The sequence below is a fragment of the Petaurus breviceps genome, unplaced genomic scaffold (assembly GCF_028583685.1).
Source record: "Petaurus breviceps papuanus isolate PSGF00001 unplaced genomic scaffold, PetGlider_PUasm1.0 186, whole genome shotgun sequence".
Classification (NCBI taxonomy): domain Eukaryota; kingdom Metazoa; phylum Chordata; class Mammalia; order Diprotodontia; family Petauridae; genus Petaurus; species Petaurus breviceps.
Genome location: NW_027185798.1, coordinates 33,496,142 through 33,517,820, shown reverse-complemented (window position 1 = coordinate 33,517,820; position 21,679 = coordinate 33,496,142). Strand labels below are relative to the sequence as shown.

At 45.4% G+C, this 21,679-nt stretch overlaps 2 protein-coding genes across 5 annotated transcripts in view; one reads left to right on the top strand and one right to left on the bottom strand.

Annotated features, from left to right (window-relative positions):
• Positions 1-7,945, bottom strand: part of RNF115 (ring finger protein 115) — a 53,405-nt gene extending 45,460 nt beyond the window's left edge. Inside the window, exon 1 of one of the 2 annotated variants that reach the window (XM_069090166.1) lies at positions 7,710-7,945. In XM_069090166.1, the coding sequence (XP_068946267.1) occupies positions 7,710-7,811 (102 nt within the window). In that variant the 5' untranslated portion in view covers positions 7,812-7,945. The remainder of the gene's footprint in view (positions 1-7,709) is intronic. The other variant, XM_069090167.1, reaches the window with a different exon arrangement.
• A 217-nt stretch (positions 7,946-8,162) lies between these two features.
• Positions 8,163-21,433, top strand: POLR3C (RNA polymerase III subunit C). Of its 3 annotated transcripts, none has more exons than XM_069090163.1 (15): positions 8,163-8,315; positions 9,300-9,479; positions 14,153-14,408; positions 14,488-14,676; positions 14,991-15,079; positions 15,360-15,464; positions 15,590-15,682; positions 16,616-16,696; positions 16,906-16,957; positions 17,621-17,681; positions 18,137-18,287; positions 19,551-19,652; positions 19,739-19,788; positions 20,723-20,872; positions 21,288-21,433. In XM_069090163.1, exons 2-15 carry the CDS (start codon positions 9,333-9,335, stop codon positions 21,367-21,369), a joined length of 1,608 nt encoding a protein of 535 aa, XP_068946264.1. In that variant the 5' UTR covers positions 8,163-8,315; positions 9,300-9,332; the 3' UTR covers positions 21,370-21,433. The 3 variants fall into 3 exon arrangements, with proteins under 3 accessions (XP_068946264.1, XP_068946266.1, XP_068946265.1); XM_069090164.1 differs by having other exon boundaries at positions 8,258-8,386; XM_069090165.1 differs by lacking the exon at positions 19,551-19,652.
• The last annotated feature ends 246 nt before the right edge of the window (positions 21,434-21,679 follow it).

Here is a 21,679-nt window from a genome sequence, read left to right as displayed (position 1 = left end):
TAGGTTCATCTTTGACCATCTTTCAAAAGTCAGTGCCCTAAAAGCTGACAACGAAAGATAAAACCCAAGAAGCCTGCATAAAAGAAAATGTACCTTCCTCTCATTCCAACAACAAAAGAAGAACCACAAAGAATAAAGAAATGCCTTATTTAATGGACCAATCAATTACTTGAGTGTAAAGAAATTATTTGAGAACTATATAAAAATGTTATGCTATGTTCAGGGCTTTTTCTTCAGAAACTGCCAAAAGTATGTGCATAACAGCATTTCCCAGTCTTAGGCTACCTTTCAGCCAAGGATTTCTGAGCTCTCTCCAGGCATTCAAACTGCCAACAGGTATACTAACAGGATGATTTCATAGGTGGGTTATGTCAGAGTGAAGGGTTTAGTCAGGTGACTTTTCTCCACTCATGGCAAGTTAGTACCCATGGCTTTACCTTAATTTACAGACCTTATTTCCATGAGTAAGAACTAGAGAAGTGTAGGGCCACACCTTCGCAGGCTGGTGAAGGTATCCTCTAAAATAGGGGCACACAGAAAGTAGACTCAGTGGCTGTTAAGGCAAGCAACTGATTGAAGGCCTAAAAGGTAGGTTTGTTTTCTGCTTGTTTTCAAACTGGAATTTCTAGCTGTCTTACTAAATTACGTGCAATGTTACTATTTCAATTAGCTTCCAACTAACAAAGATTTGGATGCTCTTCTTTTAAAGATCACTTCTGTGGCATGTAACCTGAGAGGAGAGATCCAAAACCTCTGGTCTCAGTAACTGCAAGGAGCTAAAGTGACAACAGACATTGCTGCAAGGGACCAGCGAACACAAACTGCTGAATTCTAGTCCCAGTTCTGAACAATACTTCTATTAGGCCCTTGGCTGAAGCTCAGCTTTTCTATCTAAAAGTCTAATCAGATTCATACCCTTTGACAAAATGATCTCACTACCAAGCATATGCCCCAAAGAAGTCACTGAGAGAAACTATGGCAAGAGATGTGACAAAATATTCACAACCGTAATCTTAGTTGATAGCAAAAAATTTTTAAATGGAAACAATGGTTATCCACTGACTGGAAAATAGCTGGAAAAAATGTAGTATAGGAATGTAATGCAAAATTAGTACATCCTAAGAAATGACAAAAAGAAATTCAGAGAAACAATGAGGGGCTTGCATGAAATTACTACCTGTAACTTCAACTTAAGTTATAAACAGTGTCCTCCACCTCCAAGATCACAAACAAGAAAAGTAAAGAGTCACAAGCTCCAGAGTTGTTGACAAAGTGAAAGGAAAGCAGAACCATGAGAACAACATATCTAATGCTGCAATAATGTAAATAACACTAAATAATGAACTATAATGAACAATCTCAATCCGGGAAAATTGATAACTGATATACTTTCCTCCTTCAAAGTCAGTTAGCTTTACTTAAATTATTTGTTGTTCTGTTGTTACAAGGAAAGGTTCAAAGGGGAAAGCATTAAAAAAAAAAGGGGACTATCATGTTAAAAAAAAAAGGAACCAAAAAAATTTTAGTAAAAAAGAAATCTCTGTAGAGATCCAAAATTAGAATAGAATTAAAATTAGAAGTCAAAGTTAGACACTAACAGAAAACCTCTGACAACAGCATGAGATAGAAATCCAGAATCCACTAATTTTTTTGTTCCTATGCCCTTCCCCCAATTTGACCCCCAAGTGAAGCATAAAGCTTCACTCCCTTCTCTTCTTAACAATAACTTACATTTATAGAGCATTTATATAGATTTGCAAAATACGTTTTCCTGACAAAGTGACAAGTACAAAAATTACTGCCATTTTAGTCAGGGAGACAGAAGTTCTGAATGGCTAAGTGATCCAACAGTGTTTGAGGGAGGACACAACCAGGTCCCTGGTGGCAAGTCCAACACTCTGCTGCCTACTCTCCTGAAGAGAGGCACACCTTACAAAAAGACTTCTAAAGGTTAAGACACAAAGCTTATATCCCCTTCATTCATCCCTAGGCCCAACTTCCTCAGCATTTGCACTATTCCATTTGATGATGTCACTCTTCCACATGCTGAGACAATGCTGGGACAAAAGTCCCAAAGACAATTCTGTACCACACACACACACACACACACACCCTTATGTAAGCGCTACCAAAACCCTTTCGTCACAATACCTCATGGCTACAACTTGCCTTCTGGGCTGATTCTGTATTTCCAAGATTTCTGTGCTACCATACATATCTGGAACCACCCCTTCCATAACGCTCCCAAAACAGAGTTTCATACATCTAGTCACTGAAAATACTGCAACTATGTACCACTGACCCAACTAATAATGAAGCAAGCTTCCCAATGAGACAGCAATAACAGTTTCAACAGTCTCCAGGAATGCCAGACCCTGATCCCCAACTCAAACCACTAAATTGCTTAAGTTCAGTGTCAGACCAGCTTTCTCAGAATATTTTGGGTAACTGCATAAAGCAAAGTCAACTAGCTTAGGCTTTAATCCTCCACATAGCCTCTGAAAATAAATAGTTTTCCAGAAAGTGTATTTCCTTGTGGTTTGTTAAGGCAAGGATTTTCTGTAATTTTTATTACAAAAGTAGCCTATGACTCTCATCACTCTTCAAACTGCTCGATCGGCGGCCTACCTAGAACAGTGCCATCCTGGACAACACTTTTCAAACGAGAAAGCTCTTCAAATGGGTCCAATACGGTGGTTAGGTTATGCCAAAATCTCACCTAAGTTCCACAATTGTGCTTCTCATATAGAAGATGATTTTGAGGCAAGGTTAAAACATTTGCTGGGGTTTGTAAAGGACTCAGATCCCTGACTAGCAGGTAAAAATGGTCCCTCTATATTTTGTCACTTTGATGGTTAGGACAATGAGGCAAAAATTTGGGTTTCTTGTCATTCATGCTGAATTTCTTTCAGCATTAAAAGTACTTGAAATCCTAGGCCTTTAGGCTCCACAATCAAAATCTCTTATTTAAAATGTATCTTAAATTCTAGAATTAGAACTAAATAACTTCATCTTATCTTCATCCTATTTAAGAAGGAAAATGTTTCTACTTAGAAAAAGAACATACTGTAACAATGTGATCTCCCAAAGTAGAGAATCAAAGCAAAATACGCTGCCAGAACCGCTGAAGGTGATTTCATTTTTAGTTCTAAAATTCCCTTCATAATTTACCCATGAGGGTGTTTGTTATCCTCTACTTTCAAAATGAATTCTTGTTCTCCTCAACTGTGGTGGATCTGAACTACATACGTAGATTAGTTGTCATTATCTATATCTGGTCACTGGACCAAGGTGGCTCCAGAGGAAAGAGTGAGGCTGGTGACCTTGCACAGTTCTGCCTCACTTAAATCCAGTTCACTTGCATATCATGGCATCACCTCCATGATATCATGGTCCTCTTTGAGAAAGAGGGACAAACAATAAGAGGCTTTAATCTACCTGTGCAGCAAACCTCTTGATATGCTCATGTGATTATGAGAACAGACCTGAAACAACTTTCTCTTTAGATAGGGCCATTAAAGTGCTATCAGTGAATCTTACACACTAATGATGAGAAAGGTGACCAAGCACAGAGGGGTAATTTCAGTGCAAAGTCCTAGAATTCACAACTATCACTGCCTGTAAACATATTCAGGAACACCAAGATAGATAAATCCAGGAAGAAAATCTCTCTAGTTCTTGTCAAAATATATGAAATTGGCTTAAACACTAGTGCTTTGAAACTTAGATCTAAGATATTATTACCTGGCATTACTGACTTGATGGGAAAGCACTGACTAGATGGAGAATATTTGTAAAAGTTGGTTCATTCTTCATAACTATGACTCTTAAGCTAAGCAGGTAAAAAGACAAAGAAACAGAACAGTTCTGGGGCAGTCCCTTCTACTAACACTGGAAAAACCTACCCAAGTTGCTCATTAAAAGCCAATGGAAATTTGATTAAGTCCCTGGTGCCCAGAGAGGACAGACCTCGTGGGGGGATGGTGCTGCAGTCATCCAACTAGTACTTTAAAGTCAGTTCCCCAATGAAGCTAAAGAAAACCTTTATGCATGTGGAGCTGAGCTGAGCTTACCTCATTGATCCAGGGGTTCAATAATGGTGTCCAAGGTCATAAAAAAAAATGTTAAAGGAGTTCGATACCTTTTAAGAGCTATTGTCTATGGCTGTGGTGGACAACCAGCTAGCTGTTATAGAAATGTAAATTTTTAAGATCTTCCTTGCCCCTAGGTTAAGTGCACCTGGAGCCTGTGGTGGGAGGCTTGTTTTTCAGGAACACCCACACCTTGGTGCTTTGTGATTGGGCAGTGGGTCACATTCTCTGACCCAGAAGAAGGCTATACAATCCCTAATATGAGACTTTGTTTTGGGGCTCACTTTGAGAAGTGTTGTGTGATTTAACCAGATGAGACTCTGGGCAGCCGTTGAGAGCTCCCGGACTTTGAAAACCCAGATGTTGATGCTTCCCTCTCTGGTAACTGACTAGGTATGGATGTAATGATCCAGACAGTTGGAGGCCTGTCTGCTTGATATGTTTTTCTGTTTTCTTGTAACTTAAGTCTGTATACTCTGAAGTTCGGGGTGGTGACTTTTTCCCCTGAACAAGGTAAATGATATATTTGATTGATTAAAGCAAGACTGTTAAGCCATTTTGAGTTGCTTTCCTTTAGAAAGCAGATCTAAGAACCTGTGTTAGCAGCCATCCTGGGGATGCTGGAGTGCTTGTTGTTATACCAGCCTCAAAGCTAGAAAGAAGCAGGTTCAAATCCTACATCTATCATGCCTCAGTCATGTGAGTCAGGACAAATCACATCACCTTTGTGCCACCAGCACTCTTTAAGTCCTCACAGAGCAGCTGCAGAGAAGGTGCTGACCTGTATTGGGACCAATGAAATCTGAGGTCCAGTTCTCATCCCTATGCTTTCCTTTATGTGTAAAGATTATGCTAATGACCTATCATGTACTTCGAGGTGATCTTCCACCAGGAGTTAAAAAGATCATAGATAGAGATCCAGATACTCTCTGGTTTGTTTTACCTTGTGACTAAAGGTATATCTTTTCACGGTTGCAGGCAATGGGGTAAAGAAATCCATCTTGCCTACAAGTAAGGAGGGGATGGGGGTGGCTAGGTGGTGCAGTGAGTAGAGCACCAGCCCTGGAGTCAGGAGGACCTGAGTTCAAATCCAGCCTCAGACACTTAACACAAAAAATAGCTGTGTGACCTTGGGCGAGTTACTTAACCCCAACTGCCCTCCAAAAATAAAGGGGGAAGGAGGTAATGGGAGGGATGGGAGTGATATATGAGAGGGCAGACTGGGGAAGGAATAATCAGCATGCTTGCCATCTTGGGGTGTGGAACAGGGGAGAGATGGGGAGAAAATTTGCAACTTAAAATCTTGTGGAAATGAATGCTGAAAACTAAAAAGAAATAAATTCTTAAAAAAAAAAAGAGAAATATAGTATCTGACCCACAAATGTAGCAATGCTTGTTAAGAAAGATAGCAACCAAACCACAAACCCAAACTCGGACCCCTGTTTTCTATACAATCACTTATGGCTCAGCTTGCAAAAGACTAAATATAAGAAAAGCAAGGATAGTTACAGATGATCAAATCCAAATATGCCTTATGCATTCCCACCTTTCAGTTGTCACCTTTACATACAGCATTTCCCCTCACCTGGAATACCCTTCTCCCCACCTCCTTTCTGAATTGTCTTTACCCTTCAAAACTCAACTCAAGCCCTATCACTTCTATGAATAAAGCCCTCCTTCACAACCCCAATTTAAAATTAAGCTTTTCCTTTCCTAATTCCATTAGCATTTATCATCAGCAATATTTACTCATAATTAACAATGTATGACATTCACAAATACAGCCAGGACTACTCTCCTCAACTACCTGCAAAGTTCCTTGAGGGCAGGGGCTCTAACATTTCTCAGTATTCCCCACAGTACCTATGCCTTGTACAGTCATAGTAGGCACTCAATAAGTATTTTATTGTAAAGTGAGATCTAACCCAACCAAATAGGGTCGGGTGGATTTCTGAAGCAAATACTACTTTGCATTATACTGTTATTTCTATTGAGGCTTTAGAAAACACCTTAAAATGTTCAAAATGGGGAGTATTAGGGAGCAAGTAGGGAAAAGGCAAAAGAATAAAAATTTCCCTTAGTTTTCTGTTTTGGTCTCGAACAGTAAAATGGAGAACAAGAACTTAGAGATCAGAACAGAGCTAAGACTGCAATGTTCCACAGGGCCACATTTTCACAGCATGGCATGGATCACACAGACCCAGGCAGAGCCTAGATTCTCTCTCCACCCTGACCCTGAGGTCAATAAAGGTTTCCAGGTCTGCTGGACAGGGAGAGCAAGACAGTTGCTCTTCCCAGAAGAAGTGAAACACTGGGAAAACTACCAGGTCAGCAACCAAGAGCAAGCAGCAAAGATGAAACTGAAGACAGATTTAGAGAGTGGGGGAAAATAGAAGAAAACAAATTCAAGCAGGACTTCTAAATTAAATTCAGAGGCAGAAGCTAGACACTTCACTGTACAGTACTTCCTCTAGGAATTCTATTTCCCAGGCCTTACAAGCCATGTATGGATTTACCTTATAGTCCCAATTTAAACCTGATTCCAAAAGGCCTCATTCACAATTGCAAACAGTGCTTGTAGATGTAACTGGATTTGTGGTTGCCCTTAACACTGTACCTGGAGGTGGAATATGGGCACTGTTGAAGCAAAGGAGCAGCCAAAAGCCCGTTCCAGAGAAAATGTCTCGGCGAGGCAGGTGTGTGTGTAGACACACATACACACATCTCCATTCACCTTGGGGGGTGCTTCTAGGTGGCCATCACCAAATACCAATTCCCCAGTGGTCTGGGGCTCATGGGACACATGCCACAGGAATGCTTCCCTCACCAGCACAGCACTACCCTTCGGAGGACAAAGAGGGAGTTCAGCAGAAACAGGTGAACACCAGCTGTACGTCAGAGAATGCAGTAGCCTACATTCTGCTCCTGCAGCACTTTTTTTCTTAAATAAGGGGGGTGGGGGTGGGTGGAATGGTGATACTAGAAAGATCACTGATACCAGGACCAAAATGCACGGAAGGCTGAAACTGCCCGGCCCTTCCCGGGGCTGGGGGACAGGCGAGAGAGACCAGGCTCAGAATCTTGGGCTGGAGACCCTGCACTTTCACCAGGACACCCACGGCTCAGTTCATCCCTCCCCCCGCACCCAGCAGCCTCTCCACCGCCCCCCTGACAAGGCTGCTCCCCCAGAGAGCCCGGGGACCCGTTATCCTCGCCCGGCAGGAAGGGAGAAGGACGACTTCTTCCATCAGAGTGGGAAGATGGAATGGAGCGGAGAAGAAACCCCCAAAGGATAAAGAAGGAGGAGGGGAGAAGGTGAGGAGGGGCGAGGAAAGCCGGAGGAGTGGGGGGCCCTGGAGGAGAAGGAGGAGACAGAGGGCTCCCTGGGGCCAGGGAGTATTCATGGGAGGAGGGGGTCCAAGGACTGAAGAGGAGGGAGAAAGCTGATCCGAGGAGAGGGAAGGTCCAGGATCACCTCCCCGGATCCAGAGAGGGAGGGTTCGGGGAAACGAAAGCGGGTAGGGTTCGGCACCCCCCCTCCCCTCCCCCCACCAAGTGAGGAGCGAAGGCTCTTCCCGCGGGAGCCCCGGGGTGGGCGGTGGGGGGCGGGTCTCTTACCGGCAGCTTGGGGCTGACCTCGCCCTTGCAGCAGTGGCAGAAGAAGCGGTGCGGGGGGACGGCGGCGCCCGCACCCGCACCCGCCGCTGAGGCCTCCGCCATCTTCTCCCGTGCCCGTCCGGCCGGTCGCCCTCCCGCCCGCTGCCACAGCCCGGTCCTCCTCCTCCTCCTCCTCCTCCTCCTCCTCCCCAGCGGAGCCGGCAGCACCAGCGGCCCACGTCACGTGACTCCGCCGGAGCACCAGCGAGACGGAGGCGGCCAAACCGCTCCCCAAGTCCGCGGCCAACGAGGCGAGGGAAAGAGAGGCTTTTCCGGCGCGGCCAGGAGAGCGGCGCCTTCCTCTAATCCCCGAGCCAGACGGCTCCCAAACGTCAGTCCTCCTGTGGGCCAGCGAGAGTAAGGGACCCGTCTGCCCGGAAATCGCCAAGTACAGGGAGGGCGTGTAGAACGGCATACTCTTTATCCCTTCCTGCGCAGCCCCCACCCTCGGGAACGGAAATAACCCCTGCGGCCCCAGAAGAAGACCCGGAAGCAGTTCTGCTTACTGCGGAAGAGCTCTGTTCGGTGGTCTCCGGGAGCGATACGGTTGAGGACGGAATCGTGATTGTAAGCAACTAGGTTCCGGGTTCCGAGGCTGAATCGGAGAGTGGGCCCGAGTCTGTCGCGAGAATGGGGGGGTAGGGATGAATCCTCGTCGTTCCCCGAATTTGGGGGGCTCTGGAAAGAAGGGGGCACCGGGAAGGAGATGGAAGGAAGCAATTCAGTCTGTTAAGTGCATACTACGTGCCAGGCACTGTGGTAGGCGCCGTGATAAAGAAAGAGGCAAAAGACAGTCCCTGCCCTCAAGGAGCTTACAGTCAAAAGGACTTGGGAGCAGAGTCAGGGATGGGCCCTGGATGTGCCAGGGTGTGCACCCTTTCCCTCCACCTCTCCCAAGGCCGGAGCCTCAGTGTCCACTTCATCTGGACGTTCCAGCATCAAATCAGATCAGACGCCAAGCCCCTCTTCCCACCTTCTTTCACCACTTTCCTGGGCCTCCATAAAGAAGGCTTTCTTTTTTCGTGACATGTGAAGCTCACACTGGCCTATTCGGGGCTGTTAGCTTTTTTTATAGAAAGGAGCTTTCGAGTTTATCGGGTTTTTTTCATCTTTTTACAGGATTCGTTTAAGAAACTTCCTTTTCACCCTTTTTTGTTTCTCCGTTGTGATTCCTTTTTGTTCCTTGTTTTCTTCTATTTCACGTGCCCAGAACTTGGCCTAGGTACTTTGCTAATATGCTCTTTGATGCATTTATCTAATCGGTTTACTTATCCGGGGCTTTAATGCTACCCAGAAGTATGGATTTGAGCTCTACTATTGTATATAGTCTACTATTGTAGAGCCAAAGGTCATCCGTCCATACCTTGAAGGAAAGCCTTTTTCCATCATTTAACTTTTTCTTTGCTTTCTCCTACTGTACTTAGTTTGGATTTCTTTTACTGCCAATAACCTTATCATTGGGAAATCTCAACTTCCATTTAAGTAGGAGAGACAACAGTGGTTCTTTTTTAAAAATTTTTTTAACATTTTAAATTTTAATCATTTTATTAGGTCCAGTTTCCTTAGTACTGGGACTTCATAAAAATGACTCAAGCAGAAATTAAACTATGTTCACTGCTGCTCCAAGAACATTTTGGAGAGATAGTGGATAAAATTGGAACTCATCTTATCAGAACAGGCAGCCAACCATTGAGAGCAATTGTCCATGACACAGGGACATCACTAGATCAGGTAAGTCTGCTCAACATCTGCTTTGCCCCACATGGGATCTAAATGAAGTCTTGTTGGAAGGGGACTTTATTTCCAAGAGTATCCCTGATCAGTTCCATAGTCAATGATAATCAATATTTATTAAGCACCCTCTTTGTGCCTGACACTATGCTGAGTGCTGGGGATGCAAATAGGAAAAAGTAAAGAATGGCAAGTCCTGCCCTCAGGGAGCTTAAAATCTAATTAGAAATGACTGTATACAAAAGAAAGCTGAAATGGGTGGTGAAGGGGAGGGAGATGAGTTTCAGCCCCTGAGAAATGATGTCTCTACTGCTTCTGCTTCTTAAATGGAGATTGAGGAGTTTCATGGCTCCACTTTCCAGTAGAGGGACTGAGAGTGATGAAGTAAGAGTACCAACCAACGCTGATTGGACCTTGTAAGATTTCCCAATAATAAGTTTACCAGGGGCATGATAGAAAAGTGGGAGAAATCCAAAATGAGAGCAGTCACGTGTGAAAGGAGAATGTCAGAGAATTATAGATCTGTGACTGGAAGGAAACTTATAAGTTATTTATTCCAACCTCTTTATTTTGCAAATGAGGAAACTGAGGGCCAGATAGATTAAATGAGTTTCCCAAGTTCTTAGGGGTCCTAAGTGATATAACCCAGCACATAGATCAAGGACTCCTTTGTCTAAATTTAACCCTTTAATGTACCAGACTGCGTCTTCCCATTTTTGAGAATAGGTATAAGGTAACCCAGAAGTTCTCAAATGTTTTAGTCCCAGAACTTATTATACTCTTTTTTTTCTTTTCAAATGCTTTCTTAGCTTCTAGTTTACATCATTCATTTCCGCAATATCTTGAGCTACAAATTTTCTCCCTGTCCTTCTCCCCCACGCACCACCCCAAAACAGCGATCCCACTGGATATCCCCTCCCTGAATCTGCTCTCTCCCATATCCTCTCCCATACCCCCTCCAACTTTCTAGCAGGGCGGGGTGGATCTCCATGCCCAAGTGCCTGCACATCTCATTTCCCAGTTACATGTAAAATAATATCAATAATAAGGGTGAGTATATACATATATATATATATTTTTTTTAACATCTAATTCCAAAGCTTTGAATTCCAGATTCACTCCCTTCCTCCCTTGTCACCCATCCTTACAGGGAAAATAAGCAATTCAGTATAGGTTGTACATGTGTAGCTATGCAAAAAATTTCCACAGTGGATATATTGTAAAAGACTGACTACATTTCCCTTCCTCCTATCCCACCTCCCATCCCACCTCCCACCTGATCTACTCTGCACCTTGATCCTGTCCTGCTTAAAAAGTAGGTGCTTCCAATTTCCATCCCCCCCACCCGGCCTCCCCTCCCCCATCCCCCCCCCATCCCGTTCCTCCCTACTCTCCCGCAGGGTGAGATACCCTATCCACTGTGTATGTCACTCCCTCCCCAAGCCAAATTCAATGAGAATAAGGTTGACTCATTCCCCCTTGCCTTCCTGTTCTTCCCCTCCATTGTAACCATTTTCCCTTGCCTCTTCTACATGAGATAGTCTATCCTATTCTGTCTCTCCCCATCTCCTCTCACCATATTCCTCTCTCACCTCTCAATTTCACCCCCTAAGCATCATCCCTTCCTATTCAATTGGTCCTGTGCCCTCTATCTATGTATACCTGTACACATATATACACACACTCACATATGTATTCATATGCCCATATACCTTCCTATATAGACATATATGTGTGTGTGTGCGCGTGCATCTCCATTCCCTTCAACTATTTTCATACTGAGAAAAGTTTCATAAGTTACAATTATCATTTTTCCATGTAGGGATGTAAATAGTTCAACTTTGATAAGTTCCTTGTGACTCCTTTTCCCTGTTTACCTCCTCATGCTTCTCTTGCTTCTTGTATCTCAATGTCAAATTTTCTATTAAACTATGATTTTTTTCATCAAGAATGCTTGAAAGTCCTCTATTCCACTGAATGACCATATTTTCCCCTGATACATGATACTCAGTTTTGCTGGGTAGGTGATTCTTGGTTTTAATCCCAGTTCCTTTGACCTCCAGAATATCATATTCCAAGCCCTTTGATCCCTCAGTGTAGAAGCTGCCAGATCCTGGGTTATCCTGATTGTGTTTCCACAATATTCAAATTGTTTCTTCCTGGCTGTTTGTAATATTTTCTCCTTGACCTGGGAATTCCGGAACCTGGCTATAATATTCCTAGGAGTTCTCTTTTTGGGATCTTTTTCAAGAGGTGATGGGTGGATTCTTTCAATCTGGTTCTAAAACATCAGGGCAGTGTTCCTTGAGAATTTCTTGAAGGATGATTTCTAGGTTCTTTTTTTGATCATGGCTTTCAGGTAGTCCAATAATTTTAAAATTATCTCTCCTGGATCTATTTTCCAGGTCAGTGGTTTTTCCAAAGAGATATCTCATTGCCTTCTATTTTTTCATTTGTTTGGATCTATTTAATACTATTGTGATTTCTCATAAAGTCATTAGCTTCCATTTGTTCCATTCTAATTCTGAAGGACTGATTCTCTTCAGTGAGCTTTTGAGATTCTTTTTCCATCTGGCAAATTTGGCTTTTTAAGGCATTCTTCTCCTCATTGCCTTTTTGAGCCTCGTTTGCCATTTGAGTTAGTCTATTTTTTAAGGTGTTATTTTCTACAGTCAGGTTGTTGACTCTGATTTCATAATTTTTTTGCATCGTTCTCATTTCTCTTCCCAGTTTTTCCTCCACTTCTCTTATTTGGTTTTCAAAATCCTTCTTAAGGTCCTCTATGGCCTATAACCAGTTCATATTTTTCTTGGAAGCTTTTGGTGCAGGAGTTCTGACTTCATTGTCTTCCTCCTGTTCCATGCTTTGATCCTTTTTGTCCCCAAAATAGGAGTCTAATGTTGGATTTCTCTGCTTCCTTTGCTTGCTCATATTGCCACTAAATTACTTGACTTTTGGGCTTTTTGCCACTGTGGGACTCTGCTACCAGACAGGGGAGCTTCGTCCCAAACACTAGGGTTTTCTCAGCTGCCAAAGGTATTAGTTGGGTGCCCTCTCTGAAGCCTTCACACACTCTGGCAAGCTGGTCGTGGTACACCCCAGGACCTCCACCCTAGACAGCAATCCAGATCCCAGCAGGTTAAAGCAAGTGAGATTACCCCTCAGACTGGTCGCTTGGTTCCCCTACACTCTGTAAGCCAGGAGCTGAAGCTGCCACGTGGTGGGCCCTCTCGCCCCAGGGGCCAACTACACTCCCAAACTACCAGGTCCCAAAGTCCACACTGCACTGACCTCTCACTTTGTCCTTAGCATCTGTGGGTTGATAATTCTAGAAACCACCATAGCTGCTGGTGATCTGAAGTCCCTCCAGCCAGTGGCTGATCAGACCCTCCCTGAGGCTAAACGTCCGGCTCCCAGAGTAATGCGCTAGTCGATTCCTGCCCGGCTGTCCTCAGCAGGAGGTTATCATCTCTGTGTCATTTTGTGGGTTCTGTAGCTCCAAAGTTTTTTCAGAGTCACCTTTTACATGAATTGGAAGAGGTGAGAGCCAGAGCCCCTCGGAAGTCCTCTTTCTATTCTGCCATTTTGACTCTGCCCCATCACTTATTACACTCTTAAAACTTGAGGGGAATCCCTCATTATGTGGATTATATCTCTCAATATTTACCATATTAGAAGTTAAAACATCTCAGTATTATTTTGAAAATAGTCTTGACATCAAAGACTCTCAGAAGGTCTCAGGACCTCTAAAGGTACCTGCAACTACTGACATAATCTATAAGAATAAAGGATAATGTGAGAGACAGGCTTCAAGGGGAGGGGGTCAAAGGAGAGTCATCATGATGGCAATGTTTTCTGTTTCTTCTTTTGGTGTTTGGTCACTGTCAGGAAATGCCCAGGGGAAAGGAAAGCAGGGAGTTCCTAGCAAATCACTGATGAGATTCTTAAAAGTCTAAGTCTGCAACATGCTCTTTTCAGTCTCACAGTGTTCTTGTGAAGAAGTTGCTAAAGTTATTATTGTGTGCCTATTTGACAGAGAAAAGCAAGGCTCAGGTTAAGATACTTGCTAGGTCACATAGCTAGTAAATTGGAATTATGCTTTCCCTTCTCACCTCTGTGTCTTTGAATCTCTGGCTTCCTTCGTGACTCAGCTTAAATGTCACCCTCTGCAGGAAGCCCACCCCCAGGCTCCCTGGTCTTCTTCAACATTTTCCACTAGTGAGCCCTTCAGCACTTCTTAAAGTGTCTCAAGCATTGGTTATTGTCCATCCACTCTGTGAGTCTTGTATGTAGCTATTTAGATACATGTTATCACCGCCTGCCCCAAATCTAAATGCGTTTCTTTGTTTCCTCAGTGATTAGCCCAGTGCTTGCTTGCACAGGGTAGCACCAAATAAGTGTTTTTTGACAACCTGACTAGTATACTCTCCACCCCTCTATGTGGGGCCTCTTAAGAATACAAGAAATGGGGGTGGCTAGGTGGTGCAGTGAGTAAGAGCACCAGCCCCAGAGTCGGGAGGACCCAGAATCAGTTCCGGCCTCAGATACTTAACACTCATACAAAATAACTGGCCATGTAACCTTGGGCGAGTTACTTAACCCCAATTGCTTTAAAAAAAAAATACGAGAAATGTGATAAGCTATTTCCTATTCTTTTTCTTGGACCTGCCTAGGTGAAAAAAGCCTTATGTGTCCTTATCCAACATAACCTGGTAACATACCAGATACACAAACGGGGGATTGTGGAATATGAAGCCCACTGCAGCCGGATTCTGCGCATCCTACGGTATCCCCGCTACATCTATACAGCCAAGACTTTGTACAGTGACACAGGAGAACTGATTGTTGAGGAGCTCCTGCTCAACGGGAAGATGACCATGTCAGCTGTGGTGAAGAAGGTGGCTGACCGTCTCACCGAGACCATGGAGGGTAAGGTGACCACTGCTCTGGCTGTGGAGCCTCAGCCATCACAGCCCAGCCCATCTGTTCTCTCCTGTCTCTCATGCAGATGGAAAAACCATGGACTACTCCGAGGTATCCAGTACATTTTGCCGTTTAGCAGATACCCACTTTGTACAACGATGTCCCCTTGTTCCTGATCCCCCAGAAAGTGCTGATGCTCAGCCACCACCACCTGCCCCAATACTAAGCATTAACGAGAAGGACATGTATCTGGTTCCCAAACTGACCCTTATAGGTAAGGAGTCTCCCACCAGACCTATCCAGCTTTTTGACACATTGGGTGTACGTATTCCCTCACCCCATCAGAAGGTGTCTCCCATTGTGGTCAGTGCCTTCAGGACTGAAACTTAACTCCTCCCAGCACCCTTCCTCCTGTCCATCACCTGGAGAAAATCATCTTCTGTTTTTTGGGGCTACTCAGCTTTATAAGCAACTTCCATCCCAAGTAACCACATGTCTGTAGGAGACTGAGAGACTCCTACCCATATCTTTGTGTTCAGCCCCTTCTACTTACAGAGGGACAGTAACGGGATTGTCTTGGTCTGGCAGGAAAAGGAAAGAGGAGGCGATCATCTGATGACGATGCAGCCGGGGAGCCAAGGCCTAAACGGCCCAAACAAACAGCAGAGAGCAAAGAGGTAATTGTGCTTCCCGGCTGGGAGCATCCCTCTCCAGACAGGCCAGCTACAGAGCAGACAAGCCCCATGGGAGGCAGAGCTGAGCCCGAACATCACTCACCACTGAGCAGTGTCTGAAGGAGAGTCTTCTGCCGGGGTGGAGCAACAGAGAATGTTTATTCCCAAATCGCTTCACACACTTTCCAGGAACCTTCTGTGCTTTTAGAAAATAACTTCTCTCACTCACAGCTAACCCTGACTCCTTGATTCCTTGCCCCTTACTCTGTGTCTCCATCCCCAGCCCATTCCAGATGATGGCATTTACTGGCAGGCCAACCTCGACAGATTCCACCAGCACTTTCGTGACCAGTCCATTGTGAGCGCAGTAGCCAACCGAATGGATCAGGTATCTGAAGAGGGCAGGTCACTCTTCAGAAGAAACACTCCCTGTTTGCTGCATGTGACTCCTGGGGGAGGGCTGGAGAAGGGACATTTGGGGGGAGTTCTGAATGTCAGACTGTATTCTAACAGACCAGCAGTGAGATTGTTAGAACCATGCTTCGGATGAGTGAAATCACCACTTCCTCCTGTGCTCCCTTTACCCAGCCCCTGTCTTCAAATGAGGTGAGTGCCTTGGTCCTGATGCTCTTAGAACAGCTTCTTTTCTTTTCCATCTAGGTGACTGTGCAATGAACTTCACCCGCTTGTTGTGAGTGGGCACTTAGGATGGGATCTGAGGTAGAACCAGAAGGAAAGGAAAGTTTTATTGTTTTTTTCAGATCTGTTCATCAAACATGGATTAAGCACCTATTTTGTGCAAGGCACTGTGGGAGGTGCTAAGAATACTGTACAAAGATGTGATGAAGTGATGCCCTGAAGTGTTGTCCATTCTGCCTTGGGGGGGATTCAATACATAGTCTATAGATAGTACATAGATAAGTAAATACAAAGCATAATAAATAGATAAAAAGTTCCAAAAGCTACTCAGCCTTAACAGCTGCACTAAAACTTTTGGGACAGCCTGTACAAAGCACAAAATACCTTGAAGAAGGAGGGCAAACCCAGAAGGGAAGAGACCTGGAAAGGTACCTGAACCATGCTCAAAGGAAGCTAAGGATTCTAAGGGATGCAGGTGAGGAAGGAGTGCTTTCAAGATGGGGACACCAGGAGCAGCTTCATGGGCAGGTGGATAGAGCACAGGCCCTGGAGACAGGAGGACCTGAGTTCAAATCCAGCCTCAGATACTTACTAGCTGTGTGACCCTGGGCAAGTCACTTAATCCTAACTGCCTAAAAGAAAAAAAAGAGCCACAAACACAAAGATGAGGACATCACCTGTGCTAAGGCAGTGTTGTGCATAAGCCACAGCTAGCCAGCGAGTGTGTGAAGAGAGACAGGAAGAGGAAGGGTTCCTAAATCACACCAAAAATTGTAACTAATGAGATACTGTTATGATGAAGTGCTCAGTGGCCCAGCCTATAATCTGTATATCCCTTCAGGGCATTATTTTTCTTTATCCCAGCAATCCTTAAGGACACAAACCTTTATTGCCCTCCAGATCTTCAGATCTCTCCCCGTTGGGTATAACATCTCCAAGCAAGTTCTTGATCAGTATCTAACTCTCCTGGCAGATGACCCCGTAAGTATGACTTTTTCCTGGATCTCTTTTTCACATGCGCCAGCTGGTGTCATTCTCCTCCAACCTCATTCTTGGTGAGTCCAAGGCGTTCCTTCCACTTTAACCTTCTCTAAAAATAGGGTTGCCTGCCTAAAGCCTCTGGCCGCCCTTGCTCCCTGTGGTTCAGTCCTAGGGCTCTCTGAAAGGCTCACGCTCTTCTCTTCCCACAGCTGGAGTTTGTTGGGAAATCAGGAGACAGCGGTGGAGGGATGTATGTCATCAGTATCCTTCCCACGCGGTTACACGGACTAGCCAGACCTGATAATAAACGTCCTCCCTCCCCTTAGGATTCAGAAAAAGACACTCTTAGCCAGAACGCTGCATCTGGAGTTTTTGTCTTCACACCAAATTTTTCTTTAAAGATGAATGACAAGAAAATAACCTAATAGCAAGAATTATTGAGTCTGGGGGTCAGCATAGAAACTTTGACATGTTCTCTACTTATGGTTTTGCCCTTCATAATGAGGTACTGTAAGATTCTAAGTCATCTAAGAAACATGACAATACACAATATATTATGCACTTAAAGATTTTAAGCAAAAGTAAAACATGAAAGACTTTTCTAGTTAAGGCCTAGTAATTTTTAAAAATTGACTATTAGGAAAACTCAATCAGTGAGATTCCTTTGAATTAGGTTTTTACCACACACACAATATAAGTGAAATCACAGAACAGCCTGTTCAGTCCCCTTTTTCAAGCTCTAAAATTCTTTTTCCCCATGGTCTTGGGAATAAAATGACAAATAGCTGGTCCAGTTCTCTGCTCCCAAAACAATATGACAGACATGTCCACATACTGCCAGGACCAGATTCCCTGAGTCTCCCACTTCCAGGGCCACACAAGGCCTAAAAAGCTCACTCAGTGACCTTAATGCTCCCCACCCAGACCTCCACAAGGCATTGGCATCACTGGCCATGGCAACGCTGGAGTCCATTGTGCAGGAAAGGTGAGAGAGGAGCTTTGAATGAATGACTCCCTTCTGTGTTTGGGAATGGAACCACACTGTCACTGTCATTTTTCCCTGTCCCTCCTCCCCCCCATAGGTGATGTTTGTTCCTGGGTCCCCTGGTAAGCAAGAAAGAACCTGAGAGAATCATGTAAGCAGTCAGGGCCAATTCTTGCACACACCTGGCTGCATAATCATGGACTGGGTGGGGATCTTTCCCATGAACAGCAACACAAATCCCGGTTCTTTATGGTACTGACTTACTTGCCTCCAGGCTGGTCATTGGCTTAGCACCTGTTCCCCAAGCAGCAGATAGTGACCATCAGCAGACCTTTGGAGCTCTTGCTGAAATAGAAGAGCAGCTGCTGTGAATGAGGGGCAAACCCTGGTTGCAGGGTGGGAGGCAGGACCAGCCCCCACATCTCCTAGCTTTAGCTCCCTCCACCTTCTTCCAGGTTTGGGTCTCGCTGTGCCAGGATATTCCGCCTGGTTTTGCGGAAAAAGCACCTGGAGCAGAAACAGGTGGAAGACTTTGCCATGATTCCTGCTAAGGAAGCAAAGGACATGCTGTATAAGCTGCTGTCAGAAAACCTCATCTCCTTGCAGGTAATTGGGGCATGATGGCTGTGCTACCAGACAGGCAGGACCTAGACTCAGGACAGCTACAGGGGGACAATCAGGAACAGAGCCACCACAGGGCCCCCTGGACACTTACCCCTTATGTATCACAGGTTTCCTGTTTAAGCCTGAGAGGAAAAATTACAGAGACAAGTCACCTACAGTTTTTCAGGTGGAGGGCAGAGCTGTGAGATGTCTCATATCCCCCCATCTTAGTCCCTGGCTCCATATCCCCCTAGTCAGGACAGAGCTTTCCCTGAAGTCAGTCAGCAGCATAAACTAGACCCTCTCCTGTGGAGAATTTTGTGGCAGGTCTTGGGATGAGACAGAGGAAGAACCATGGTCAATGTTCTCGGGAAACTTATGCTCTGTCAGCCAATAAGCATTTATTAAGCATTGTACTATGTGCCAAGTACTATGCCTTGAAGTTCTGGGTATACAAAGAAAGGAAACAGCCATGCCTCCCTGCAGGGAACTCAGTCTAATGGCATGGCGGGAACAACACACACACAGATTATATATATACTGGGTTGTATACGGGGTCAGAGGGGCAGAGCTTCAGAGAGGGGACATTGGGAGAAAAGGGGCCTGAAAAAGGCTTCTTGGAAAAGGTTGGATTTTAGCTGAGATTTGAAGGAGGTGAGGATGAAGGAGGCCAAAAGGTAGAGGTGGAGGTGAAGAAGGAGGCCAAAGGGTGGAGGTGAGGAAGAAGGAGGCCAGGAGGTGGAGGTGAAGAAGGAGGCCAAAGGGTGGAGGTGAGAAAGGAGGCCAGGAGGGTGGAGGTGAGGAAGAAGGAGGCCAAAGGGTGGAGGTGAGGAAGAAGAGTATTCCAGCTCTTACCTGAATAAAAATACACAGTAAAAGTGCATAGAATCAGGACCAGCAAGAAGGCCAGCATCCCTGGATTGTAGGGTGAGTCAAGGGAAATACGGTGTGTGAAGCCTGGGAAGAAGAAAAGAGCAAGTGCAGTGTGATGTGGTGGGCAGAGAAGGTCTGAGTTTGAGTCCTGCCACCACCCAGCCCATGGGCCACCCCCTGAGGGGCAGACTGACCTATACTGGTGGGAGTTCCTGCCTGTGAGCACTTTCCCCATTGGTCACAGACAAGGGAGACAGAGAGATGAGGCAGGAATGAGTGTAGGATATTAGCCCAGGGAGCTCCTGCCTCAGAACCGAGGACAGGAGAACTGATGAGAGAAAACCCCGTGAGTACCAGGGTAGCTGTGTCTGCTCTGCCCTTCTCTGCAAACAGGAGATCCCTAAAACCCCGGACCATGCGCCCTCTCGGACCTTTTACCTGTACACAGTGAATTCCCTGTCCGCTGCCCGAATGCTGCTGCGCCGCTGCTACAAGGTACCTGCCCACAGTGTCTCTTCCTGTGGCGCTCCCAGAGTGCTCCTGGCCTGGGCTCCTACATGGTATCTCTCTTCTCTTCCCAGAGCATCGCCAACTTAATAGAAAGGCGTCAGTTTGAGATGAAAGAGAACAAGTAAGTGGAATTTGAGTTCGTATCCTCCGTTCCCTGTGGTCCAGCTGTTACAAAGAAATTTCCATCCTTAACAGTGATTGTTGCCACTCTGAGAAAGGTGGGGGTTTGAGATCACAATAGATAGAAGGAAAAGAAGATTAAGCAGCTTCATCAGATCATGGCAAAGAGTTCGAGTGTGAGTCACTGGGGTTCCTGGAATAGATCGATTTTATTCCAGCTGCTCTGGCTAAAGTACATAGATAGGCCAGAAATTGAAGAAATAATGTTCCCTCTTAACTTCATATGAAGTTTACAAGTACCGTGTTTCCCCGATAATAAGACACTGTCTTATTAATTTTTTTGGACAGAAAAACATCAGAGGGCTTATTTTCAGGGGAGGGCTTATTTTAATGAACATTGACAGCAATTTTAATAAACAGGTAAATGTGAACAAAAAAATGTACCTTTATTCAATAAGCAAATCACTGGGGAAGAACAGGATGATGCGCTCACTGCTGCAGCTCTGATTGGATGCAGCTCGGAGCGCGGCGTGCGTTTCACGGGGGGGGGGGGGACGGTGCATACAGAGGGTACCGTAATGTAGCGTGTAGCGCAGGGGATCACCTTCACTACAGTATTACGGCTTATTTTCGGGGGAGGGCTTATTTTAGAGGAATCTTACACAGTAAGGGGAGGGCTTATTTTCGGGATAGGTCTTATTATCGGGGAAACACGGTATGACTCTTCTGTATAAATCCCTTATGTCTGGGTGGAATTAAGGGTTGTCAGGGTTCAGGCCTCTCCGTTTCCAGGTGGGTTTATGGAATACTTCCCTGGAAACTAGCAGTCTTAGGTTAAACTGCACATTCAGGGTGGGAGTTTTCCATAAAGGGGTGCATGCAGTACCCACAGTGGACATCGGTCATGTCTGAGTGGTGCTCTCCATGTTTGGCAGGCGATTGCTGGAGAAGTCCCAGCGGGTGGAAGCCATTCTTGCATCCATGCAGGCCACAGGGGCCGAAGAGGCCCAACTGCAGGAGATTGAGGAGATGATCACGGCTCCTGAGCGGCAGCAGTTGGAGAGTCTGAAACGCAATGTCAACAAGTGGGTGGCCCTTGGGGTTCCCTTGATACTGCCCCACCCCCCCTTGTTAGGAGTCTGGAACTGTTCCTCATGGCCTCAGATGATCATAGTGGTTACGTTTTTCAGGCACTCTAGGATTGGAAATGCTTTGCCTATGTTTCCCTGTTTGATCCTCACCACACCCCTGCCTGGGAGGGTCAGTGCTTAGACTGCCCCCCATTTTTCAGATATGAAAACCAGGACCCAGGGAAGTTACATGGTTTGTCTGGTCACACACCTTAGAAATACTGGGGGCAAAATTCACACCCAGGTCTTCTGACTCCAAGCATAGCCCTCTGCCCAGCAGGCAGCACTACCGTCCTCTTAATGCAACCACTCTCATCCTGTCACTGCCAGTGGGAGCCAAGTCCTTTACAACACACTTTTATCCCTGCAGGTTAGATGCCAGCGAGATTCAAGTGGATGAAACTATCTTTGTGCTGGAGTCATACACAGAGAGTACCATGAAAAGAGCCTGACTCTAGGGGAAATCCTTCTTTGGAGGAGAGCATGGGGAAGAATAAAAGGTGTCTTTGCTCTGTCCTTCCTATGGGATGCAGATTACTCCGCAGCCTCCCCCAATCTGCCTCTCTCAGAGACTGATAACCTTCAGTGTGTGCACCCACGGATTGTGCAAAGGCCGGTCCAGTGGCACACTCACACCCCTATGCCCCAGCCTGCCAGGAATGGATGCCAGGAGGAGACTGGCACTGACTTCCGCAGATTGCCAGTGTTGCCTTGGTCCAATGACAGTTTGCTCTTCACACCTCTTTGTGCAGCTAGATGCTG